Raw genomic sequence first — 27,947 nt, 5'->3', positions numbered from 1 at the left:
GATTTGCTTGTCCGTGTATATGTTCCAAAATATTTATAATTGATATTACCAATATAAAATTAAGGTTAGTTGGTTTAAAGAGTCCGTTACATCAAAATATTTTCAAAACTTAAACAATTTCAAATAAAACCTTTTAATTAATATTATTTCCTTTATAAAATATTTCACTGTAAACGGCCTCTTAATGGTAAAAATAACGATGACCCTTAATTTTCCCCAACGTCCTAATTTTCTCGCAATTTCGGAGCCATATTTAACTCGACATTGCCCCACGGCCAACTCGAATTTGACATAGTTTATTCCAATGGCTTACAAACAGTACTGGATAATCTCAGATAATCAAGATTCGCAACATTTGCTTGTGCTGCCCTCATTTTGTGGGCTTTTCTATACTTATTTTTTATCATGCGGAAACGTTTTTAAATTAAAGGAAAAATTGAAAAATGAGCTTTTCCGTTCTGACCAACTGAGCTCGACCGGCAATCCTGTTGCAGGTTGAAGTTTCTCCGGTGCGATTTTACCCATTTTTCCTTCAGTTTAAAAATATGGGGCTTTGCTATGTTAAATCTTATGGAGTGAAATTAGTTCCAACGACCGCCGCTTGCATTAATGTTTGATGTTCCATATGATTTGCACAAATTGACTCTCTTATAATGTATACTTATTTGGGTTATGAAGTGTAGTTGCATTGGAATAATCGAAGATTGGAATTCGCTTGTGATAAAAAATATATATGTTTATGTAAGTTGTGAATTTCAAGAAATTTTCGTTTCTAATGTGAGGAATGACGTTCTACTTGTGGTCCATCTTCATTATACTGTATCAAAGTAAGTACTAATTTAATCTTGTTTTCCCATACAAACTTTGGACCCCCATTCTACCCCCTTAGGGGGTGAATTTTGAAAAATCCTTTCTTAGTGCTCCTTTACACGTCGTAAGGAACCTACGTGCCAAATTTGGAATCTCTATGACCAGCGGTTTCGGATGTGCGTTGATATGTCAGTAATCAGTTTCTTCTTATATATTTTTAACCCCCGATGCAAAAACTGTCTGTCGGTCTGTCGGTCCGTCTGTCTGTCTGTCTGTCTGTCTGTCTGTTTGTCTGTCTGTGTGTGTGTCTGTCTGTGGCATCGTAGCTCTTGAACGGATGAACCGATTTCGATTTAGTTTTTTTTTATTTGAAAGCTGTGTTAGTCGGGAGTGTTCTTAGCCATGTTTCATGAAAATCGGTCCACTAGGTCGCGGTCGGGGGTTTTTTCAAAATTTTAATTTTGTGGTTAGGTTATGTAAATTCTTTATGAGATGATAAATGTCTTAAACCAGATATATTTAGAAGATATCCTGAAACATTAGGTATTGTGCAACGTTGCCTTGAATGTAGGTATAGATACTAGGCATTGTCTTTCCATAGGTATGTTTTTTAACTGAGGTGTTGTGTAGTATTTTGGTCCGGCTATGAGCTGATTTGATTAAGTAGTCTTGGTCATTTCATAATTTGTATATAAGTACCAGTGGCGGAGCGTCCATGCAACTCGATTCCCAACGGGTTCCCTAAAATTCTCTAGTATCTGTAGAAGTCCATACAAAACAGATTCCAAAAACCCCTCTGGCTTTACCAACGAAAATTTTCACGCTACGCCACTGATAAGTACACATTAGTCATTAGTCCAAAAACTGCAGATGTGTAAAATAATTTGTTAGAAATTATTAACAAAGTTTTATTCTATATATTATATTTTAAAGAAACCATAGAAACATGAGAAGTCTCCAACATCAGAATTAATCATCATCATCCTCCTTGCGTTATCCCGGCATTTGCCACTGCTCGTGGGATCCGCTTTGACAACTAATCCCAAGATTTGGCGTAATAGGCACTAGTTTTTACGAAAGCGACTGCCATCTGACCTTCCAACCCGAAGGGTAAACTAGACCTTACTGGAATTAGTCCGGTTTCCTCACGATGTATTCCTTCACCGAAAAGCGACTGGCAAATATCAAATGACATTTCGCACATAAATCTCCGGAACGAAAGTCGCACGTACTTACCGCTAGGCTACCAGCGCTTCGTCAGAATTAATATAAATATCAAATTTAGAAATTTTCAACCTACATTTGCAACCAAAACCAGCTAGTTGCTTCCAGAAAATCACTGTGTAACTTCTTTACAAAGTTCCCAAGATAAGCGACACAGCTGGCTTGGACCGCTAAGCCTACGTTAGAGTGACAGGTTTTCGTGCTAGATCCTAGCTCCGGAGTCCCTAGTAGCATTTGTTTGTACACAGATACAGGCTAAGCCAATCAGAGTCTACTAGTACACTGAGAGAAAATACAACCAGTTTTCATGTTCGTTCAACAAGTTTTTTGGTTAAAATAGCGCCTACGTGCTCTTTGGTTCAAACAACAAGCTACTTGTCATTTGAATCGACAATATATTTGAATCAACAAGTCGATTTTATAAAAACAACCTGACACATATTGTTTTAAACATACGTTTGGCTGATTCAAACGGATAAACCGCAACAAGTCGAACTTGTTAATCACAATGCAAACTCTCAGTGTAGCTGGATATTGTTTGTACGCAGACGTAGACTAAACCATTCAAGATTTACAGTCACCTATAATTATGTTACTCTTATTTGGCTGCAAAAATAATTATGAGCTATCTATCACATGTGTCGGCGCGATATGGACCACCCGTTCTTATGTCATTAACAAAGGAAAATATGGATACGGTACAGGGGACAGTTACGATTGGGGGGCCAATGTCAACTAAGTACTCGATTTTTACATGTTTTACAATTTTTGCATTATCAAATAGCGCATGTTCAGGCAGGCAAGTATCATATGGTGGCGCGATAAATGATAAAACATCAGGCCGTCCCTATCGCACTATTTGTAAGTTCGATAGGGGTTAACTTACATTATTAATAGTGTAAAACATGATAAAAATTGGGAACTGTCCCGCAGTCTAAACTGCCCATTTGTACCTTACCTTTAATATTGTAAATTGATACGAACACCGCAAGTAAAATAATAATACTGTATTGCTGAGTAAAGAAAATATAAGACTTATATTGGTCGGGATATAAACCGTGATTACCTTTTTGATTTTTATTGAGGTCCCGATATTTCGACGCAGTTTCATCATGATCATGGGAAACATGCAACATGAGATGCATGCAACTGCGTCGAAATATCTGTACCTCAATAAAAATCAAAATGGTAATCACAGTTTATATCCCGGTCAATATAAGTATTATAGTTAACTAACCGTGAATCATTTAAAGACAATATACTTATTTAAAAAAGCCAGAAATAGCACACCAACGGGAGCTGTGGAAATCACGGGGAGAGGCTTTTGCCCAGCAGTGGGACACATAAACGGGCTATAAAAAAAAACTTAATCTTATTACATACTAATAGAAGTAAACAAAGTTCACACAAAAATTAATACTAATATGTTATATGTTATTCCAGCAGAGCGTTGAGGATTTCAATGTGAAAGAGAAAGCGTGTCCTAAATAATTTAGTCCGTACCGAACCATGCAACCGTGCCTAATGTAATTATCTCGGTCTAGATACAATACCCTTTTTACATGTATTTCAAAGCCCTTTTCAATCTCATTTTCTTCAAAACTCCATTACAAGTACGTAGCTCTTTAGGCACTGGCACATCTCGGACACTGGCGATCAAATATGTGAAAGAGGCGCGTTCCTAGCAAACATTCATACAACTTGTCTTATGTACAATAAAGTGTTTACATACATACATACATTCTAAGATCGTGTACGTGAACGCGTACTATGCTTGTATGAGTGAGATAATTATGACAGGTTGACTGTTCGCTTTTTTGACAGGCGGCAACTGTGAGGTAACCGAGAAGAGGTGGGCTGCGCTTTCAGCGGGGAGCGGGATTGGCCATATTGTACGATAGTCCTCTTTATTATACTGTGGCACTGGTCTCACCGAAAGCGAGTAATAGCTATCGGCGATGGAAATGGTCCTAGCAAAAGCGATGCGAGCGAGTTATAGTTCGTAGCGATGAACTATAAATCGCTCACTCTCTTCTAATTAAGGCACTGGTCCCAACGCGAGCTAGTAAGCTATGAGCTATTGGCTATAAAAACGAACAAAAGATAAGCACTCCCGTGAAAATAAAAGAGACACGGCGATTTTGATAGCTCACTGCTGGGCGAGTAACTATAAACATCCCCGTGTCTCTTTTATTTGCACGGGAGCGACTATATTTTGTTCGTTTGTATAGCCGATAGCTCATAGCTTACTAGCTCGCGGTGGGACCAGTGCCTTACACAAGTCAAATTATATTCTATTGAAAATATTTCAACTTGTGCTATCTTAAAGTAGTCACACCACTATATATATATATATAAATTAAAACCGAAATAAATCCAACCTCAGGCACTGGAGGCCATGGTCACTTTTTCTTTCATATGTGTAATTTATTTCGGCGCTCACTCTCTCATTTTTTTTATACCACGTCGGTGGCAAACAGGTATACGGTCCGCCTGATTGAAATTATTTCCTACATTTTTTGAGCATTTTTTTTTAATCACTTTTATGAAATGTGATATTTTTGAAAAAAAAATGCTATTTCTGCTCAATCACTAGCTTTTTCAATCCTAGTTAAAAAAATTGTCCCATACGATTTTTTCCTATTTTGTTACCATTTTCCGTACATGTTGTGTGGGGTAACAAAAGAGGAAAGTAACAAAAATGTATGGAAATTCTGGGACACTTTGTCTCCCAGCGAGATTGAAAGTACTCGTGATTCTGAGTTCAATTGACCTACAATTCCCTAAAAAAAATCAAAATAAAAAATGGCAAAAAAAAAAATGCTCATTTACACGGGAGCGACTATCTTTTGTTAGTTTCCATCGCCGCGCGATAGCTCATCGCTTTTGGTGGGATCAGTGCCTTAATAGCAAACGTTTTTTTCTCGTAATTTTTATTTTCCAGTTCATAATTCAGACCCTTAAATTTTTTTTCACATAATTATTTTACGTAATGTGCTTATTACCACACTTGTGCGGTAAAGTAGCACCATGATTACGTATGTACTGATCATAAACAAAATAATTACTTTCGAATTTGTAATATTATGCAGTATTGCAAGTTTCTAATGGGTTGTGGCAACGCGCACGTGACACTCCTTGAGTTGCGGGCGTCCATAGGTTACGGTGACAGCTTTCCATCAGGCGGACCGTATGCTTGTTTGCTACTGTAAGTTATAAGGGCTAAAAATAACTTTCGGAAATATTAAATCTTGCTGTCTATCTTTTAATCATAACCTAACCACAATTTTTTTTTTTTTTTTTTAATTAGCCTCTTTTGTGTCCCACTGCTGGGCAAAGGCCTCCCCTCGCTTTCTCCACTCGACCCTGTTGTTGGCATTTTCCCACCATTTCGGGTAGAATGCGTCCAGGTCGTCCCGCCATCTCCTTTTTGGTCTGCCTGCACCCCGGCCAGCCCCGTCTATGGTGTTTCGCGGGTCCCAGTCTGTAAATATTTTGGCCCACCTTTCCGGGTGCATGCGGCAGACATGTCCAGCCCAGTCCCACTTTAGCTTAGCGGTCTTGACGCCCACATCTGCAACTCCAGTTCTGGAGCGTAGTTCCGTGTTTCTGATTCGGTCAGTTCTACGAACACCTAATATACTACGCTCCATCGCTCGCTGGCAAACCTTGAGTTTCAACTTTAGAGCCTCAGTTAATGACCAAGTTTGTGCCCCGTAAGTCATGATAGGCAGGATGCACATGTCAAGGAGTTTGCGCTTAAGACACAGAGGAAGGTCACCCTTCATTAGCGCTTTCATGGACCAGAAGCTCTTCCAGGCATTCTTGATACGTCTATCGATTTCGACAGACTGCCTGTTTTCGAAGGATGCTATCTGGCCCAAGTAAACATACTCCTTGACGTATTGTATATCCTGCCCATCTACCACTATTCTATCCTCAGCTTGATTGGTCATCAACTGGGTTTTTGCTCTGTTCATTGAAAGTCCTACCTCAAGGCTTGCCGTGCTAAGATCTTGCAGCATTTGTTGCAGATGTGACGACGTATGGGAGAAGAGGACTATGTCGTCAGCAAAGCGCAGGTTTGTCAGCCTCTTGCCGTCGACTTCTATGCCCATAGTCTCCCATGAGACCGCCAGCTTCTGAAATATCTCTTGGAGACAACTGGTGAACAATTTCGGAGATAGCGGATCGCCCTGTTTGACGCCTTTCTCTATGCTAAATACGGGACCGGGTGCGTGCAATTTAATGCTAGCGGTGCTATTACTGTAGATAGTTCCAACGAGTTCAATATATGCCGGGTGTATACCTTGATTCTGCATGGCGGAGAATATGGAGGAGTGTTTCACGCTGTCGAAAGCTTTGCTGTAGTCAACAAAAGCAAGGTATAGGGGGACATTGAACTCGTTGGACTTTTCTATTATTTGATTAAGGGTGTGTAGATGGTCAGTGGTTGAGAAGCTAGGTCGAAATCCGGCTTGTTCGGGTGGCTGATGTTTGTCCAGCAATGGAGCAATTCTATTTTCAATTATTTTAATAAATAATTTATACAAATGGGATGTTAGGCTAATTGGACGATAGTTATTTATATCGCATTTATCTCCTTTTTTGTGCAGAAGTACTATATCAGAATGACAAAACTTGGAAGGGACCTTGCCAGTGTAAAGAACGGAGTTAAATAATTTTGTTAAGTGAGGTAACAAAGTAACCTTGCCCGTCTTGAGTGCTTCGGTTGTAACGCCGTCTACTCCAGGGCTTTTTTGGTACTTCATGCTCTTGAGAGCGGCGTTTACTTCGGAGTCTGTTATTGGGAAGACGGGGTTCGGACTGGAGTTACAGTTTTTGGGCAATAAAAGTGATGAATCGGAAGAGTATAAAGATTTATAAAAAGTTGTGGCAATTTCAGTGATTTGGTCCCTGCTAGTACATTTTTTTCCATTTGCATCTCGAAGGCTTGTGATCCAAGGTCTTTCCTTGTTTATGCCTTGTTTTGCCGTTCGGAGACATGAATGGGTCCTTAAAGCTACTTCGACTAGTTTAGTGTTAAAATTTCGTATATCTTGTCTTATACTTCTTTTCACGAGTCTGTCTAGAATATTGTATTTTTTTCTGTCAGTTTTAGTATTTTCCCGGTCCTCAATTAATTTGATTGTGTCTTTAGTCAATTTGTTATTATTCTTTCTGTTTGGTTTAATTTTACTGCTGGCTGTTTTTATGCTGGTAATAATAGCATCATATTGATTTTGTGCATCCTTATCTATATAACATTGGTCGAGTGTGTCAAAACTATTTCTTAATTCTAAGTTGAAGGTATCGTGATTCAATAACAATGTGTCTTTATTTAGGCGCCTTATCTTTCTTATAAAAAGCTGTTTACGGTGAAGTTTAATGTTGAAACGAACTTTGACTCGCACTGGTCTATGGTCGGAACTGAAATTAATCTTGTTTATTGTAGATATGTCTTTAATTACGAATTGATCAGATGAAAGGACATGGTCTATTTCATTTTTAATGAGCCCACTTGGCGACACCCCTAGGTCCAACGTCTTTGTGGCCTTTTAGGAAAGAAAGTATTGCTGATACTCATGCTTTGTCCAAAGGCGAATTGAATAAGGCGAGAGCCACGATCATTTCTACTGCCAAGACCATGTGGTCCTAGTATCTCAGCATTATCCAATTCAGACCTTACTCCGACTTTAGCGTTGAAATCCCCGAGGACCATGGTCCATGTTCCTCGGTTCTCATCGCAAGCTTTGTTCAAGAGATCATAATATTCTTCTACTTCATCGTCACTATGTGAAGATGTTGGAGCATATGTCTGGATAAGAGTTAAAGTGTGATTTTCAGATATACTAAATTTTAACACAGCCACCCTATCGGAATAACCTATAAACTCGACAATGTTATCCTTCCACTTCTTTTTGACGAGGAAGCCAACCCCGTACAGACCGCGGGCTGTCCCGAAGTGGTAAAACACATTGTCTTCCCGTTCGACGGTCTGTTCGCCTTCTCGTCGAATCTCTGATAACCCCACAATATCCCACTTAATATCTTTCAAGGCGTGCTCTAATTCGATGAGGCGTTCTTCTTTCATTAGAGTGCGGATATTGTAGGTTAGAACATGAAGCATTTCGGAGTCCGTTTTTCTTGCATGGGTCGGTACATTCGTTTTGTGGGAAACCTCCGCCCGGGGATTCTTAGCACCCCTTTTGCCGAGCACTCGGGGCCGTAACGGGGAGTCGTTCATCATGAGGGGGATTTAGACCATAAGCCCACCACGCTGGTCCAGTGCGGGTTGGTGGGTCGTCAGAGCCTCGTTCGTTGTTTAGCAGGGTACACCACGTGCAGGTGAGGATGACTTGAAGCCCGAGAGATGTTGTTTGGGCCCCCTTGTACCCCAACCACAAAATTAAAATTTTGAAAAAAACCCCGACCGCGACATAGTGGTCCGATTGTCATGAAACATGGCTAAGAACACTCCCGACTAACTCAGCTTTCAAACAAAAAAAAACTAAATCTAAATCGGTTCATCCGTTCGGGAGCTACGATACCACAGACAGACACACACACAGATAGACAGACAAACAGACAGACACACACACAGACAGACACGTCAAACTTATAACACCCCGTCGTTTTTGCGTCGGGGGTTAATCACAGAAATAAACTTGATTTAAGTCAGTTGCCTTTATTTAGAATTTAATTAGATTTGATTGTTCATTATTGTTTTTAACCCCCGACGCAAAAACGAAGGGGTGTTATAAGTTTGACGTGTCTGTCTGTCTGTCTGTTTGTCTATCTGTCCGTTTGTCTGTCTGTCTGTCTGTGTGTGTGTCTGTCTGTGGCATCGTAGCTCCCGAACGGATGAACCGATTTAGATTTAGTTTTTTTTGTTTTGTTGTTGCTCTCGACATTTCCTTTGTAATATACTCAAGCTATCTACAACCGGAATATGTTTTTTCTGTAAAAAAATAAAGTCGATTTAGAGCTCTATTAAATTCTTTTTTTAAAGAACTTAAAGGAAGGTTTATGCTAAGGAAAATAATCTATCTTCAGCAAACGAAGAGTTTAAAGGAAAAATTGTGAGAGCTTTTTGCAATTTTTGTTTGCTTACATCTAATTTTAACTCTTCAACTTAAAAGTTATGATTTGTATGGCCAACCTAGGCTTCCGAACCCCCCTGGATCTCATCTAACCCGGTTGTCAATTTTAGTTCCATTAATGTCCGTTGGAATTTGATTGAGACCGCCACTAGTATAAACATGTCAAGGTGTGTAAATGTGTGTGTGATTGGAAGGATTATATTCTTTGGTTATGATCCAGTAGGTATGTTTTTCTTTGTAAACAAAAAAGATTAAGAAAATTTTATAAAATAAAGTATGCATGAGCTAGGTTTGTACCGATAACAAAAAAGAAATAAGGTCATTCAAATTCATATTTTTTTTAGAAATCTAGCCTTAAATGGCAATACATATGTGTGTATTTAGTAAAACATCCCACTTAGTCGGTTACCATTAAGGCGAGATTTACTTTTTATCTTTATGTGAATAAACTGACAAAGCGGCTTTACAGCAATCCACAAAGTGGTACGATTTCCCGTGCACACTCACATAATATTGTCACTTAAAATGGAAACGGGTTTGTTTACTCGCATCCAAATAACAATTTTTCCTTTAAACAAAATAACTAACGCCGTGGCTTGCGTAGGCGACGGTCGCGCGATGGTCGCGCGACGGCGATGTGACGCATACGAAATCAAACCTAATCGATATGGAAGTATAAGACGCGACGGCAACGGTCGCGCGACCGTCGCCCACGCAAGACACGGCGTAAGAGTTCCTTACAATTCCTCTTTAAATTCCTATAACAATATCGATGGATTTTGAAAGAAACTGTAAAACTCATCATTGTTAGTGGTTTTCAGCTTAAGGCCTATTTAGTTGTACCTGGTTGCTTAGTTATGTATAAAATTATATGTAAACTGAATTGCTGAAAATTATATGTATATGAGATAATAATGTATATTATACAACTGGAGACCCAATCAGTTGTCAATGTAATTTTCAAGCATAACTTAACTAATCCCAAATCGCGGTAAATCGTGTGATTACGTATTTACATAATTGTTTACGCTACATTGGATCATTCGCGTAATTTGGGGACCGGTTCTGTTGAACAGTATTATATTAGTTCCATCTGGTTTTGACACGACGTTCATTTGTTCGTCGTTGCGGTGCGTTCCTGGCACACAGTTTCGCTCGTGGTTCAACTATAGAATCCTTTCACTTGCTCGTTTTTCAATTCCACACTCTGCGTTAAAATACAACTTTGCCCCCTTGTATAACAAATATCTATCTATGCTTGTATGAGTGAAATACGACAGGTCGACTGTTCGCGTTTTTGACAGGCGGTAACTGTAAGGTAACCGAGAGCGGGTGGGGGTACTTTTAGCGGGGAGCAGGAGTGGCCATACTGTACGATAGTATTCTTTATTATACTGTGGCAATGTCGTACCGCATTAAAGATAAAGAGGAATGATAAAAAAAATCTAGAAAGCAAAGGTCGTATCAAAATAGGATGAAAATCATATTAAATTGTTAAAACAGAATTGGCCTCAGGTTGTGAATGTGAATAAATTAATTGAATATTTGACTGTTTCTCTTCGTACATTCATGAGTTTATTCAATAAACTGGTGATGCGTGAGTATAATTAATTAATATGATGACAGCCATGTTTCATTTCATTTATCCAATAACAAATTCCTTTGTTGCTCTGCTTGATTTTGGAATGAACTGTCACCTGTGTTGTTTCCAGACCGATATATAATAAAATAAATAAATAAAAAATAAATAAATAAATATTAGAGGACATTCTTACACAGACTGACTAAGTCCCACGGTAAGCTCAAGCAGGCTTGTGTTGCAGGTACTCAGGCAACAATATTATTATTATTTGGAGTCCATCGTGTCCCACTGCTGGGCAAAGGCCTCCCCCCAATTTTTCCACTGATCTCTATCCAGTGCTATGTCTGACCATTCCTCCAAGAAGGAGTCCAGTTCATCCCTCCATCGCCGGCGGGGTCTGCCGGATCCCCGATCAGAGTTTTCGGGCTCCCACAACAATATAATATAATTATATAATATGCTACACCTACACTGAGAGAAAATACAACCAGTTTTCATGTTCGTTCAACAAGTTTTTTGGTTAAAATAGCGCCTACGTGCTCTTTGGTTCAAACAACAAGCTACTTGTCATTTGAATCGGCAATATATTTGAATCAATAAGTCGATTTTATAAAAACAACCTGACACATATTGTTTTAAACATACATACATTTGGCTGATTCAAACGGATAAACCGCAACAAGTCGAACTTGTTAAATTCACAATGCAAAGTTCTCTCAGTGTAATACTTTCTTCTTCTTCTTCTAACTTAAGAGCTGTGCTCCGGTCCTCTGCCAACTCCTTCACCTTCTGATACGACACGACCTGAACCTTTTCTTTAATTTGGGTGAAATAGTTTCTCCTAGGTCTTCCTCTTCCCCTCTTTCCTTCTACGATGTTTTTGAGAAACAGGTCGCGTCGTAGCAGATGTCCAACTAATACTTATATACATAGAAAACATCCATAACTCAGGAACAAATATCTGCGTTCATCACACAAATAAATGCCCTTACTGGGATTCGAACCCGGGATCGCGGCGGGCGTAGCAGGCAGGGTCACTACGCGCTAGGCCAGACCGGTGGTTATAACGTTCAAACCTTCAAAAACAGAGCCTTCTACTATCTGAAAGGCTGCTCACAGCCCATACTATTCAAAGGCACTTCCAATTCTTAACTACCCCGTTTCAATACGTTATGCCCGAGAGATCGGCGTCACCATGAGCAAACTCGAACTCGTTCTACAAATGGCGTAAAAAAAAATATTTTCTTTGCAGCCATCATCTGTGTAGTCTTCACCTGGTTGACGCTGAAATGCCGGCTAGCACCAGAACCAGGAGAACCTCGTGAGCTTACACTCATCAAGGTATACATATAAGTATTTAAAACTTCTTCCTAAGGCACTGGTCCCACCGCGAGCTAGTAAGCTATGAGCAAGAACGCACATACACTACACCACACTTAGATGGCGCCACAAAAAAAAACCGCCTTCAAAAATAAGCGCGTTACAAAACACGGAGAAACTAAAAAGTCAAAAATAACAAACCTTTGAATTCAGATTTCTTATCAGATTGCAATAATCTAAACATCCAAATTATAAACAAATCAATTATTTTTGAAGTCGGTACCAGACCTGTTTGCCCCTCCCAACCATACGCAGGCTGGCCCCGCCTTCAAAAATAATTGATTTGTTTATAATTTGGATGTTTAGATTATTGCAATCTGATAAGAAATCTGAATTCAAAGGTTTGTTATTTTTGGCTTTTTAGTTTCTCCGTGTTTTGTAACGCGCTTATTTTTGAAGGCGGTTTTATTTTTTGTTAAAAAGTTAATTTATTTGTTGATTTTTAGTGGTTCCTAGTGATATTATATGTATCAGTCCGAATATATGTACAGTAGTGAAAGAATTATCCTTTAACTCCTAACCATTGAGGAGTTGACCTTCCATCATCAGCTCAGCCACATAAAATTACTACCGTCAGGCGTAAATACTGGTGTACCTTTGAAAAATACACTAAAAAAACCTTACATGTGCCTATAACTATTGAAGAGTTCCCTCGATTTCTCCAAGATACCATCATCAGACCCTGACTTGGTGTCAATGGGACCATCTCGGGGTTATACCCGTTCGATCAAAATTTTCAAAATCGATCCAGGATTCTCGGAGATATCGAGTAACATACATACAAAAAAAAATAAAAAATAAAATAAAATTAAAAAAAAACATTCAGTCGAATTGAGAACCTCCTCCTTTTTTGAAGTCGGTTAAAAATGCCTTGTTGCCATTAATTATTTGTAGATTGGCGTTAAGTGTCACTTTGGACCCATAAATCTATATCAAAAGTGATACTTAACGATATATACAAATATAATCGAAAGCTACAAGACAATTTTTTGTGGCGCCATCTATGGGTTGTGTAGTGTATGCGCGTTCTAAGGCGGTTGCATTTTAATGTATGGGATGGTATGGTCTTCTTAAAATTATTTAATCTATGGTATAATAAAGTTTGCGGATTGTCCGTTTACGGACTGTGGGCAATGGTACAACTTACAGTCCAAAGGGTAAACTCCGCTACGAGAAATAGACAGAAAACTTTATATTTTCCTTTCACTGTTGGTTTAATCTCTAGTTTTCCTTGAACAACCCAACATTTCAGCTCTAGCTGAAGTTTCTTTAGATTAACTTGATCTTTATCTTAACATCCAAGAACATAGAATAAATAATAGGAAAGTGCATTGAGATAATTTCGTTAGCTGGATTTTGAACTTAATAAGTTCAAATAATACACAATTACACATGTATGAGTTCAATTTGTACATTTGAAAATGGTTAATCCTTAATAATCTTTAATGCTTACCAAACTGCTGGTAACTCTTTGGAGAAGAAAAATATCTTGATGGAAATTGTATAAGTTTGTACTATCTACAAAAATATCGTGTTTTAAATTAAATTTATTAAATAAGACTTAAATAAAAGTTCCATATAATAAATGTCATAAACTAGGCAATTAAAAAAAGAAAATTAAAAATCTAAAGAGGGCCCCTGAGGCATACTGCCCAAGATGCTGGCAGCATTTCCTCGCTACATCACAATGCTTACACATTGAGCGAGGAAGCTGCCAGCTCAACAAAGAAGTTCTACATAATATAATTATACTAGCTTTTGCCCGCGGCTTCGCTCGCGTCAGAAAGAGACAAAAAATAGCCTATGTCACTCTCCATCCCTTCCACTATCTCCACTTAAAAGATCACGTCAATTCGTCGCTCCGTTTTGAAAGACGGACAAACAAACAGACACACACACTTTCCCATTTATAATATTACAGTGAAACCTGGATAAGTGAGACTTCAAGGGACGACAAAATTTATCTCACTTAAAGAGGTATTCCACTTATTCAGGGTCTCAGTTAGACAGGCATAATAAAATGTTTGTCTCATTTACAGAGGGTATCACTAACTAGCTTTTACCCGCGGCTTCGCCCGCGTAATAAAAGTATTCTTATTGAAACGTTTACAAAAAATAAGATTTTCATTTGGATCCGTAGGTTTCTTTGTAGGTACATCTGTCCGCGATTATTTCGATTAAGGTAAAGCGGGGCAATTCTCGACTGGGGGGCCATTGTAACTGATCTATTTGCTGTACGGTCAGCCAAGAACCTTACACTGCTTTTTGGCTGACTGTACCTTACACAAATTACTATTGTTTTAAAAGAAATTCTTGCAATGATTGTAGAATTGTTACACAGCGTAGGTAGTAGGTACGAATATGTATGTATTTTACCTATATAAATAATATACTGGGGAAACTTCATACAACCCACATAGCCAGTATCTCGACGCTATGGTCGGTAGGGTAAAAAGTACTTCCTTACATTATCGCTTACAATTTTTTCCATTTTGCTTATACTTATTGCAAACGTAAACATATGAAAGGCAAGCAAACAACGATCTTCTTACAGCATATTGAATGTAATAGTTATTACGGATGCAGGATACTCGCCGATGACTACTTACTAATCCCTTCCCACTGAGCCACCTGCATTTTACACTGCCTAGATATCGATTGCCGACCGATTATTCCGACCCCAATCCCTATTCTTATCCCCGGCCCTATCTCTATCCTTGTCCCCGACCCCGTCCCCGTCCCGTCCCTGTCCCCGTCCCTCCCCTATCCCTATCCCTATCTCTATCCCTATCCCTATCCCTTACCTATCCCTATCCCTAACCCTAACCCTATCCCGTTCCTGTCACTGTCCCTGTCCCTGACCCTGTCACTGTCCCTGTCCCTGACCATGTCCCTGTCCCTGTCCTTGCCCCTGTCAAATTATCACGCTAGGAGGTGAACTTTGAAAAATCCTTTCTTAGTGCTCCTCTAAGGAACTTCCGTGTCAATTTGAAATCTCTTGAACCAGAAGTAAAGATAAAAACTAAACCTATACTTATGGCTATTTTGGATATTTTAACCCCGTTGCTCAACAACAGGGGAGAAAATTTCTTTTCCACCTCATTAGATTTTAAAATCGTTGTATTTATCGTGATCAGCGACCCGATAAACCATAAAAACGATACCCATATTGTGTTTTTGACTTAACCCCCTTTGCACCCCTTTAGGGGTCAAATTTTCAAAAACCCTGAAACATGTATTTAGTCATATGTCTTTAGGAATCCTCCTGTGAAGTTTCGAATAAAATAGTCAAACTAATCTTGTTTCTCCATATAAACTTTGAACCCCCATTTCACCCTTTTAAGAGGAGAATTTTGAAAAATCCTTTCTTAGTGCTCCTCTACGCCATATAAGCAACATATGTGCCAAATTTGAAATTTCTAGGACCAGCGGTTTCGGCTGTGTGTTGATATAACAGTTAGTCAGTCAGTCAGTTTCTTCTTTTATATATTTTTTGATATTTAAACCCCATTGCACTATAACGGGGAGAAGATATTTCACTTCCGCCTCGATAGATTTTAAAAGCGTTGTATTTATCGTGATCAGCGACCCGATTAATCATAAAAACGATACCCATATTGTTTTTTTACTCTATCACCCCCTTTTCACCCTTTTAGGGGTTAGATTTTCAAAAAACCCGAAACACGTCTTTAGTTATGTGTTTTTAGGATCCCTCCTGTGAAGTTTCGAATAAAACAGTGAAACTAACATTGTTTCCCCATACAAACTTTGAACCCCCATTTGACCCTCTTAGGAGGCGAATTTTGAAAAATCCTTTCTTAGTGCTCCTCTACACTATATAAAAAACCTACGTGCCAAATTTGACATCTCTAGGACCAGCGGTTTCCGCTGTGCGTTAATATGTCAGTCAGTCAGTCAATATCTTCTTTTATATATTTTTTTGATATTTAAACCCCATTGCACCACAACAGGGGAGAAGGTATTTCACTCCCGCCTCGTTAGATTTTAAAAACGTTGTATTTATCGTGATCAGCGACCCGATAAACCATAAAAACGATACCCATATTGATTTTTTTACTTTATCACCCCCTTTTCACCCTTTTAGGGGTGAAATTTTCAAAAAACCTGAAACACGTATTCAGTCATATGTCTTAAGGAATCTTCCTGTGAAGTTTCGAATAAAATAGTCAAACTAATCTTGTTTCCCCATACAAACTTTGAACCCCCATTTGACCCCCTTAGGAGGTGAATTTTGGAAAATCCTTTCTTAGTGCTCCTCTACGTTATATAAGGAATCTACGTGCCAAATTTGAAATCTCTAGGACCAGCGGTTTCGTCTGTGCGTTGATATGTCAGTCAGTCAGTCAGTCAGTCAGCTTCTTCTTTTATATATTTAGATAGAGGCCAGAATAGAGGGTATGCCAGTTATAGAGGTGATAAATAAGGTGTTTTGCATATAGTTATTATTAGTTGCATACTACTTAAAATAAAAGGTAAATAAGCCTCGTATTTAAATAAAATATAAGACTTAACGTCATTGTGTCTTAAAACTTTTATAGGTATATTTATGAAAGTATTTTTTATTTAATATTTTTATGTATTTTTATGTACCAAGAAAACCCTTAAACTCATCTGAACACAAAAAGGATCAATCGCGTAATTTAAAGATAGGCTAAGAATTATTAAAAATATGGAAGTACATTTTCAATGAAGTCCAAGTTACAGAGGTCATAGATTGACTGTGTCTCAGATACAGAGGTAAATTTTTATAAAATTCTTAACAAACAATTAAGTGCATATACATTTCAAATATAGTCTCAGTAACAGAGGTAAAATACACACTCTGTCTCACTAATAGAGGGAAATGTGACTATAAAATCGGAAAGGCTAATCTCACTTATAGAGGTCTGTTTTGTCTCACTAATAGAGGTAAATCGGTGCGAAAGTGTCGGGACCACACCTTGGGTCCCAACTAAAGAGGTTTCTCACTTATCCAGGTCCCACTTAACCAGGTTTCACTGTAGTATGGATTTGAATGTAGTCGTAAGACTGGCGTCCACTAGGCTAGCCGAGTAGAATCTCAATACTTTGAAAAATGTTGTAATGTTGTAGTTTGACGACCGGTCTGGCGCAGTCGGTAGTGAGTAGGTAGGGTTCGAATCCCGGTAAGGGCATTTATTTATGTGATGAGCACAGATATTTGTTCCTGAGTCATGGATGTTTTCTATGTATATAAGTATTTATAATTATATTATATATATCGTTGTCTGAGTTACCCACAACACAAGCCTTCTTGAGCTTAACGTGGGCCTCAGCCAATCTGTGTAAGAATGTCCTATAAAAAAAAAAAAAATTACAAGAGACTTTTGTTACAGATGCTGTACCTGTTTGAGCCGCAAAGTTGCGAACGGCACTACTACTACAATTACACCGTGCTGGTCGACAACAAGCGAACCATGTCCAACATACTGTGGATGGAGTCTAACTGGGTTGCTGCTGCTTTCAGAAAGTAAGACTTTACTGTTTTTCTGCGTCCTTTATTGCAAGTTATGTTTTTTAAAATATCGGTTGATTCTGTCTCATAATCATTGAGGAATAAGTACGGGAAGAGTTCTAACTCCATACATCAGTAAATAATAGTAAATAGATACGGTGTCAATAGTGTCTCGTCTACCAAAGATTTAATATCAGAACAGTTTACAATTTATATTACAAGCAGAAGGAATTGAAAACAGAATACCTACTGATTACACTGAGAGAAATTTGCATTGTGATTTTAACAAGTTCGACTTGTTGCGGTTTATCCGTTTGAATCAGCCAATCGTATGTTTAAAACAATATGTGTCAGGTTGTTTTTATAAAATCGACTTGTTGATTCAAATATATTGCCGATTCAAATGACAAGTAGCTTGTTGTTTGAACCAAAGAGCACGTAGGCGCTATTTTAACCAAAAAACTTGTTGAACGAACATGAAAACTGGTTGTATTTTCTCTCAGTGTAATACGTGTTTACACTATTGTAATAAATAAAAAATAAAAATAAAAATGCTTTATTTCAGACCAGTATACGATCCATAATAGGTTAGTAGATACAATTACACAAAAATCCTTACCGATTATCTTAGTATAACAAACTAAGACTATGTACACTTAACAACTAACAACACAATTGCGCAGAAATTTATTTATTCCTGCCCGTGACTACTGCCACCCAGTATTCAGTGACAGGGCAGTTAAGGCGCCCTTCTAATGCACGAAGGAGGTTGTTGCTGCTGCTACGCACTCTTCTCAGCAGAGAGGCAATTCTCTTCCGCCTAATTGCGAAGAAGTCGTCTGTGTGCGCTTCCGCGAACATGCCGGAAGCACTGCAGTGTTTCGGTAGCCTCAGCAACAACCTCAAGGCATTTTTGTATTGCACACGCAATGTGTTGTATGCCCTTTGCGTAAACCTTACCCACAGACTGCACGTGTAAAGCGTGTGACAGTATGCTTTAAAAAGCGTTAGTTTTACCTGTTTGTTACATCGTGCAAATCTGCGGGCAAGCATATTAGCACGTATCGACATAGCTCTCCTTTCTCTTTCTATGTCATGGTCATCGCTTAGATCTTCCGTGGTATATGTCCCAGATACTTAAACCTATCGACTAGTTTTACAGGTACGCCGCACAGCATGATCCTAGGCTCAGTTGTTGGGTTGTATTTGCGTGCTTTAAAGACCATCACCTCATTCTTTGAAACGTTGTACCTAAGACCATGCCGCTCAACATACCTCTCACATATCTTGATCAGTCTCCGCATCGAGTCGACCGAGGGGCTCAGCAGCGCCATATCGTCCGCATAGCTTATGTTATTAAAACATGTCCCAGTAATATGACATCCGACTCTTGTGCTACCAAGCTCCCTAATCAACCCGTCCACATAAAGGTTAAACAGCAGCGGCGATGTTAATCCGCCCTGCCTCAAGCCACATTTGAGCCTATACTCCTCCGACTCCTCTCCAAATATTACCTAAAAACTGGTGAGCATTAGACACTTCGTTCATCGCGACACCTATTGACAAGTAGCAGTACTGATAATTTCCGCTAGTTGACGCGTGATTGTCGCTAGATGTCACTATAACTATGCCTATAACTCGAATTTACTGAGAGAGAAATTTGGATTGTGAATTTAACAAGTTCGACTTGTTGCGGTTTATCCGTTTGAATCAGCCAATAAACGTATGTTTAAAACAATATGTGTCAGGTTGTTTTTATAAAATCGACTTGTTGATTCAAATATATTGCCGATTTAAATGACAAGTAGCTTGTTGTTTGAACCAAAGAGCACGTAGGCGCTATTTTAACCAAAAAACTTGTTGAACGAACATGAAAACTGGTTGTATTTTTTCTCAGTGCAGTTACAACTCTTCCCTTCCTCTATGCTCATAATAGGCCTTTGCATCTATGACAGATGATTTAAGCAGCATGTTTGCGACTACGTGGCTGTATAGCCCAATTCGAGAGCGGATTCCTCGTCCACACACGGCAGGTGTATGCTCCCCCAGATGGGCGGGGGTTAGAAGCTTGCTCGTGACGCCTCATGTGTTTATTGTGTCTGTTCGCCAATTCGACTGTAACAAAGTCTCACAAAATTTGTTTTTTATCATGCAGAAACGTCTGCGAGCGATATTACATATTTTTAAATTAAAGGAAATGGCCCCGGCAAGGCCAAAGGTCGCAGGTTCGAGTCCTGCCGGAGGTGTGATTTTTTTAATTTTTTCCTTTAATTTAAAAATATTAAAGTCTCACAACTTCTGTAGTTGGCCTTACTGACGCATCATCACATGCCTACTAGATTGCTTTTTACAAGTTTTTATTCAACTTGCCTTGTTAGTTGTGTTAGTGTGCGTCAAAACGTAGAAGCTAAATTTGACCCACTTTCCGGTTTCCGAAATTTTGCACAGATATGTAAATCACGTGACAATGCAATACTATGGTATCATGGAGCTGATCTAATGATGGAACAGAAAGGTGGTCATAGGAACTCTGTCATGAAATGTGGTGTCCCTATCGAGTAAGGGTTTTTTTAGAAACGTCTCGGAGAGGTAGACTATGACTGTTGAAAGAAAGGTACAGTTGGCGATAAAAGTTTGTGCCAAAAATGAAATTTTTGCAAAAAACTTATTTCGGTGGAGTATCTTTCATATTTTTCTTGAGCCAGCTTTTTCGCTTTCCTATTCAACATGAGTTACTGGTCAAACTTGTAAATAACTACATCTGGGTTTTCTTCTACCTCGCTTGCTTCCTATCATTCCTAGTTTGGAAAAATTGCTTGTGGTTTGCTTGCGACTTGCTTCAAAATCAAACCCAACATTTTCTGATCTAAACATGATAGACGCTTACAAACAGAACTCGGTTAAGGGTGAGTTATTATATTTTAATACTAGCTCTTTCCCGCGGCTTCGCCCGCGTACTAATCTAATATTGTTTTCCTATACAAACTTTGGACCCCCATTTCACCTCCTTAGGAGGTGAATTTTGAAAAGTCCTTTTTAGTGCTCCTCTACACCTTATAACGAACCTACGTGCCAAATTTGGAATCTCTAGGACCAGTGGTTTCAGCTGAGCGTTGATATGTCAGTTAGTCAGTCAGTCAGTCAGTCAGTTTCTTCTTTTATATATTTAGATAGATGACAACAATCCAACCTCTGTTTATAAAACACAGTTTGGAACCCTTTTAACTACAAAAAAAATAATAATTACAGCAAGATGAAGCTATGGGTGAGCCTCCACATAGCCTGGCTAGGATTGGCGCTCCTCAACGTGAGCCTCGGGCGCCGACCCTGCGGGTTCTACGCGATACTGCTGCCGCTAACAGGAATTGGCATAACCCTACTGGTTGTCGACTTGGTACATGCCGCGCTGTTTCTGCTTGATGCCGTTCATACGAAGACTGAAGGTATGAAGTCTTTTTTATTATTATTATAAATGGACTTACTCTTGGCAACAGACTAGCCAAAGGCAAAGACGTGGCCTACGATGGAGTGAGCTCGCCCAGAAGATGCCTGTTCACCCTTGATTTGAAGGTTTCCGGGTTATATGAGCTCGGAAATATAGCCGCCGCCAAGGAATTCCACTCCTTGGCAGTGCGCATAAGAAAAGAAGCAAAGCGCTTCGTGCGAATTCGCGGAATATCTACCAAGTAAGGATGGAAACCGGCCGTGCGTCTAAGAGTCCGATGGTAGAATTCATGGTTAAGGAATGGAATCTTCTTCTTTCGTTGACCATGAATATTGATACGGCTCGTGAGAGCCTGGTTCCTAGTGGGCAATTATTGTACAGCAACTATAACAAATATGGAAAACCTCAAATAAAATAGCGTAGACACTAGTTTTACAAAAGTTGCTGTTATGATCATAATTATTATAAGTTTTATCATTCGAACATTTCGAACCCAGAGGGCAAACAGTTTGCCTAATGCCTAGTCTAGTGTCCTCAAGATGTTTTCTTTTACTGAAAAGCGAACCAGCGAGCGATATCGGACCCACAGAATTTGGGGAAGGTCCTCAGAGGTGGGTCCAAAACGAAACCCACATTTTGCCTGTTGTTCTGCTGTTAAAACAAGCACTTTTTCGATAGCTAAATAATTTCTTGTTTAAACTAAGATTTCTGAAATTAAAATCCAAAATGGTGTTGCTCCATAAATTGTACGAGTATTTAAGTACTTCTTCGTTTATTAAATTTACATAATAGGTATACATATAGCCATTGCAGGTTTGTTATTCAGCTACAACACTTGTAGCTACGCCAACATAAGGCTATGTCAATTGATCCCTGCGTTTGATCGCGTCTCGTCCTCCACGCAATATTCTCGAACGTTCTCAAGAGGGCTTCATATCACCCCTGTTATGAAACGTCACATATTAATACAGAAACCTTGGCGCTTACAACCTTTTTACATACAGGCACTCCTCATATCACCCTCTTCGTGTAAATCGTCATATCTTACTACGGAAACCTAGGCGCTTAAGCCATTTTTGATGAAGACGGAACCTGAGACATGTCGATGGCACTTGACTGCCGCATCGACTTGATTCTAGAAGCTCGTATTTGCTTATAGTTTGTTAAAAGCAAGCTTTAGTAGTATCGATATCGATAAATCTAATTTTAAGACGCGTAAACAAATCAGTTTCTATGTAATTTCTAATAAACTGATGTCTATTCGGCTGTCTAACGCCGTGGCTTGCGTGGGCGACGGTCGCGCGATGGTCGCGCGACGGCGATGCGACGCATACGAAATCAAACCTTATCGATATGGAAGTAGACGATGCGATGAGACGCGACGGCGACGGTCGCGCGACCGTCGCCCACGCAAGACACGGCGTATAAAATGCATTGACACTATCTTCACAATTTTTCCAACACTGAACTATCAACATGGAAAAAATATCGGAAACTTTTACACACCTAATCGAAATGTTGGCTATCCAAAATTAAACTGTATTTTGCAGTGATATTTTCCTAAAATTTCTAAGACCTTTTCTAAATCTTTGGAAAACGGGCTCAAAGTCTGATAGGCACTCGTTCCATCAAAAGCGAGTAAGGCCAAGAGCGTGTCGGGCCACGCTCAGTGTAGGGTTCCGTAGTTTTCCGTATTTTTAACCGACTTCAAAAAAGGAGGAGGTTCTCAATTCGACTGAATGTTTTTTTTTTTTGTATGTATGTTCCTCGATATCTCCGAGAATTGTGGACCGATTTTCAAAATTTTTTTTTTGATCGAACGGGTATAACCCCGAGATGGTCCCATTGGCACCAAGTCAGGGTCTGATGATGGAATCCTGGAGAAATCGAGGGAACTCTTCAAATGTTATAGGCACATGTAATGTTTTTAGTGTATTTTTCAAAGGTAAACCAGTATTTACGCCTGATGGTAATAATTTTATGTGGCTGAGCTGATGATGGAAGGTCAACTCCTCAATGGTTAGGAGTTAAAGGATAATTCTTTCACTAGTGTACATGTATTCGGACTGATACATATAATATCAATAGGAACCACTAAAAATCAACAAATAAATAAACTTTTTTAACAAAAAATAAAACCGCCTTCAAAAATAAGCGCGTTACAAAACACGGAGAAACTAAAAAGCAAAAAATAATAAACCTTTGAATTCAGATTTCTTATCGTATTGCAATAATCTAAACATCCAAATTATAAACAAATCAATTATTTTTGGAGTCGGTGCCAGCCTGCGTATGGTTGGGTGGGGCAAACAGGCAATATCAAGGCGACGAACAGGTCTGGTACCGACTGCAAAAATAATTGATTTGTTTATAATTTGGATGTTTAGATTATTGCAATACGATAAGAAATCTGAATTCAAAGGTTTATTATTTTTTGCTTTTTAGTTTCTCCGTGTTTTGTAACGCGCTTATTTTTGAAGGCGGTTTTATTTTTATCAAAAACTACTAAACCTATCAAGTTGAAAACAATATTCCTAGAAAGTCTTTATAAAGTTCTACTTTTGTGATTTTTTTTCATATTTTTTAAACATATGGTTCAAAAAGGGGAGGGGACACACTTTTTTTTTCTTTAGGAGCGATTATTTCCGAATATATTAATATTATCAAAAAACGATTTTTGTAAACCCGTAGTTATTTTTAAATACCTATCTAACCATATATCACACGTTGGGGTTGGAATGAAAAAAAGAACTTCATAAAGACTTTCCAGGAAAATTGTTTTCAACTTGATAGGTTCAGTAGTTTTTGAGAAAAATACGGAACACTACGGAACCCTACACTGAGCGTGGCCCGACACGCTCTTGACCGGTTTTTTTATGGCACAGCATCGCTTCCTCGCTTTTGATGAAATGACTCAGATGAGTGCGCCAGCCCATAACATCGTAGATGCTTATGATGTTTCAACTTTTTCAGGTCAAATCTGGGACTACATCGGATCCGAACATCAGGTGAAGATAATCCCCCGTCTCCCACAATACACCTTTGAGATCGATGAAGCTGACACCTCCTGGGTTTCCCTCCTCTTCGCGTATGGAAGCCTGAGGGGCATCGTTCAGTGGATTGTCAACTTCTGGATCGTGCAGGATAACTATTTTGATGGGCTGCATTATTATCGTGAGTTAGGTGAGAGAAAAATCGATTGGGAAATTGAAGATCTAGTTTAGCAAAAACACGAAATGCCTTAATGCCCTATGTATGTATCGAAGGAAGAAGAAGACATAGGGTCTCCCCAAACATAAATCGCTCGATAGTATGAAAATGTGGCGACGACGCGTAACGGCTCAGCCACGACATTGGTCTAAGCGCGACAGCGGTGAGCGGCATCCATACGTTGGAGCGAGACACAGCGATGGGACTTTTCATTCGCACGTATGGCTGCCGCTCACCGCTATCGCGCTTAGACCAATGTCGTGGCTGGGCTGTAAGCGTTTTCATACTAACGAGTGATTTTTGATCGGCTAAAGCCGTTTCAGTAAACTCAAAATGAAACCGATACGCATGGTAGTATTGGTAGTCTTTACATAGTAGACGGAAGCTATCAGCATCGACTTCTGAACGTAAATACCAGAACACAAAAAACACGAAAGTACACAAAAAGTAAATACCAAAATGCTGCACTGTGCAAGTTCCACGAAAAAAACACTAATTAGATTTCACGCCTCCCTCACGCCTTTCGTCTCGCGCTAAACGAACGTTTCATATCCCCTACGCTAACACTAACTTTAGGAAGAACTCCTTTATTATAAGAGCCACTAAGTCTTTCAATCAAATTGGTAAGAATCGAGACCTCATCGATCTGTTCTGTGACAGTTTTGCATCAGTACGCACACTACTGACCCATGACTTCTCCCACTGTTAATTCTCAAATAACACATAAATGTTTTTTTTTTCCTTTTTCTCTTATTCTCTTAAGTATTGTTTGTTTTCAATCATTGCTCAAACTCATTACTGCTGTAGGTACTTTAAATACTGATATTACTGATACATATGTAGTACTAGATCTTCAAATATATTTCAAAATTTTCTGTAACTTTGCACGCATGTACTTTGCCCAGTTTCTATCTGTGGAAACTTGTTATTGGCTCATTGTTTTTATGTTATAAGCCTTATTGTAACTTTAGCTGTAAGTTTTCCTAACAAATAAAATAAAAAAATAAAATAGATCTAGTATATTCTAATTTTTTCCTCTAAGTAAAAACTAAGCGAGAATTTGATATTTTATAAATCCAGGCTAATACAGATGTAGCGCAAAAATCTTTTCCTTCGTATTTCTTTGAAAACAATCGTCATTGTATTTGTAATACGAGTAAGTTTCCGTTAAAATACGAAGAAAATTCTTTTTGCACTACATCTTTACTCGTACACAGGGACGAGGCTTTAATAGTTATTTGTTATACAAGGGGGCAAAGTTGTATTTTAACGCCGAGTGTGAAATTGAAAAACGAGCAGTTAAAAGGATTCTATAGTGAACTTGTGAGTTTTTTAACACACGAGAAGTAAAATACATTTGCACCCGAGTGTAACCCAAAACGTTTCCCCTCACTACAGCGAGGAAACTACAACGCAAAAAATGCGTTTATCACTGCTTCCAGTAGTTTCACAGGTGGTAAATCATCTTTATTACTAGATTCACCTACTTTTATCAATTTTAAAGCAGTTAATTTGACTTTATTAAAGGTCAAATTACTTTACCCACTAGTGGATAAAATGCGTTTTTACCCACTGGTATTAAAGGACAAAACATGTGTTTCCGAGCTAGTGAGGGGAAAAGTAATTAAATTCTAACCCTATCTTTTCAGGTTTGCAAGAAGCAAACAAGCGAATGAGTTATAGCTAAAACTCAAAACTCAAGTCAAGAATCAACCACGAAACACAAAACCATGAACATTTATAATTTCACATCCATTTGAATTACGGCTGTTACCCTCACCGAAGGAAAAATTGGATATATTCAGAAATAAAGCAACAAACGCAGTACACGTTATAATTGCTTCCTCACAAAGGGTGCTCGTTATTTTAAAAACGGATATTTTTATTTTTTAAGCAAACTTCGTTTTCGGTTTGCATTGGATGAACGATAATAACGCAAATGTGAACGTGCCTATATCGGAGTTGATAAGTAACATTGTTACTCAGCATCAATATTTCCTTGTTGAAAAGGCAATGAACAGCGAAGTGTCACAGACTGATGTAAGTGTTCCGGAAAATATGCTGCAGACTGATGTAAGGGTTCCGGAAAGCATTGGAATAGTTATATAAACTTATAGCAACGCTAACAAGAAATGAAGTAAATTTTCATTTGAAAATTGGAAGATTTCAATACTCGTAAGAAAAATATTTGCGGAATTTTGTAATTCTACAATTTTCAAATCTCCTTAGTAAGCTATGGTTGACGTCAGGTAGTTGGGGTCAGCTTACAACACTCAAGGTTCAATGAGGAGGCACACTGACCTTTTATCCCGCCAGGCGGCGCCTGTCACTGTCACTGTCACTGTCAAGTGTCTAAGCATGTCACTGTCATTCATATGTGAGAGAGAGAGAGAGAAAACATATCATCTTCTCGCTCTCACGTATGGACTAATAGGGTGGCGCCATCTGTCATAACCTTTGAGTGTGCCTCATTTCTAATTTAAATGTCATTTCATTTTATCAAAGAAATTGGTAGCAACGACTTGACACAACAGTAATATATTGTAGATAAATCCAAAGGGCTCTCAAGACTAGCAAAATAATTCAAGGAAAGATACTCTAAGATATCGGAATTTCTAGAGAACTCTTCATACTGTCACGATATTGAGACTTATCCTATAACATTGAAAATATTCTTAAAAGTGGCACTAGACTACTCTTCGCGTAGCGTAGAAATTAGATTTTGTCATATATTTTAGAAGATTCAATGGTTTTAAGAAAATCCTTTCTTAGTATAATATACAGTGTGTAAATCTAATACGGGCTTATCTCTCGACGGTGGTTATTGGGACATAAGACATGTAATTAGATAACTTTTAATTGCAATTGAAATTAAAATTTTATTTATTTTACTATAGGGTAATAAGCGATTCATGGAAAATAAAATGTTTAAGTATATGACACATATTATAATGAATAATATAAAAGCAAGAGAAATCGAAATATTGAATTCGAGAACCACAAACCATGAACGCACAAAAAGCCACGATAATGCTTTAAAGATGTTTTATTTAAATAGTTCTTTAACTAGTTTAAAAACCGCCATGAAAATTAATTGCACAGCTTAATATCGCGATGAAAATGTTTGCAACAGTTTTCATGAAACGTTGACGTAAGCACAGTGCTTTATAGTGTGAAGTGCTTTAAATTATGTTAAAATGGAAGTAGTAAAATTGACGGGCGCTGGAATAGTAATTTATCCACTAAAACATTGAACGTTGCCTGTAACATGTTACGTAAATTAATACGGAAATCTCTATTATTGTAGAATGTTAATTATAAATTCGGCGAATTAATTTATCACTAAATATGGGTTGTTATTTATTGTTTTGTGGGTAATTTCGTCAATAGAATCTGAAAAATTAAGAAAATGGTTTGTTTAGACTTAATATTGACTGGGATATAGACCGTGATTACCTTTTTGATTTTTGCCGAGCTCCCGATATTTCATCATTATCATCGAAAATGTCATGGTTTGTTTCTGTCTAAGAAAGTGAACCCATTTGAATTTTAGGCCACTGTAGAAGTTCTGCAGTAAAATAAAAGACGGTGTCAATAAGACAGGCTTCAAGAGTGACTAAGGATTAAAATTGGTTGATCTTATACCCGTGCTGTGCGGTTAAACGGACAGAGAGAATATTACAACACTGTTGCTACGAA

At 38.5% G+C, this 27,947-nt stretch overlaps 2 protein-coding genes across 2 annotated transcripts in view; one reads left to right on the top strand and one right to left on the bottom strand.

The window, feature by feature from the left end:
- Window positions 1-27,947, bottom strand: part of LOC125229781 — a 517,609-nt gene that overhangs the window by 331,125 nt on the left and 158,537 nt on the right. The gene's annotated exons all lie outside the window — the stretch shown is intronic.
- Window positions 669-26,046, top strand: LOC125229787. The gene is made up of 6 exons (XM_048134729.1): window positions 669-827; window positions 11,972-12,060; window positions 17,475-17,608; window positions 20,843-21,036; window positions 24,012-24,221; window positions 25,898-26,046. The coding sequence occupies exons 1-6, from the start codon at window positions 785-787 to the stop codon at window positions 25,933-25,935; spliced, it is 708 nt and encodes a 235-aa protein (XP_047990686.1). The 5' UTR covers window positions 669-784; the 3' UTR covers window positions 25,936-26,046.

This window comes from Leguminivora glycinivorella, chromosome 9 (assembly GCF_023078275.1).
Source record: "Leguminivora glycinivorella isolate SPB_JAAS2020 chromosome 9, LegGlyc_1.1, whole genome shotgun sequence".
NCBI lineage: Eukaryota > Metazoa > Arthropoda > Insecta > Lepidoptera > Tortricidae > Leguminivora > Leguminivora glycinivorella.
The sequence above is the reverse complement of the archived record's forward strand: the minus strand, read 5'-3'. Positions and strand labels throughout refer to the sequence as shown.

Bases quoted from the DNA above. Each gene is read 5' to 3' on its own strand.
- LOC125229787 (XM_048134729.1), top strand. From the start codon at position 785: ATGACGTTCTACTTGTGGTCCATCTTCATTATACTGTATCAAA. The intron at 828-11,971 runs GTAAGTACTAAT...TTTTCTTTGCAG, and splicing joins CTTCATTATACTGTATCAAA to CCATCATCTGTGTAGTCTTC. The intron at 24,222-25,897 runs GTGAGAGAAAAA...CTATCTTTTCAG, and splicing joins GCATTATTATCGTGAGTTAG to GTTTGCAAGAAGCAAACAAG.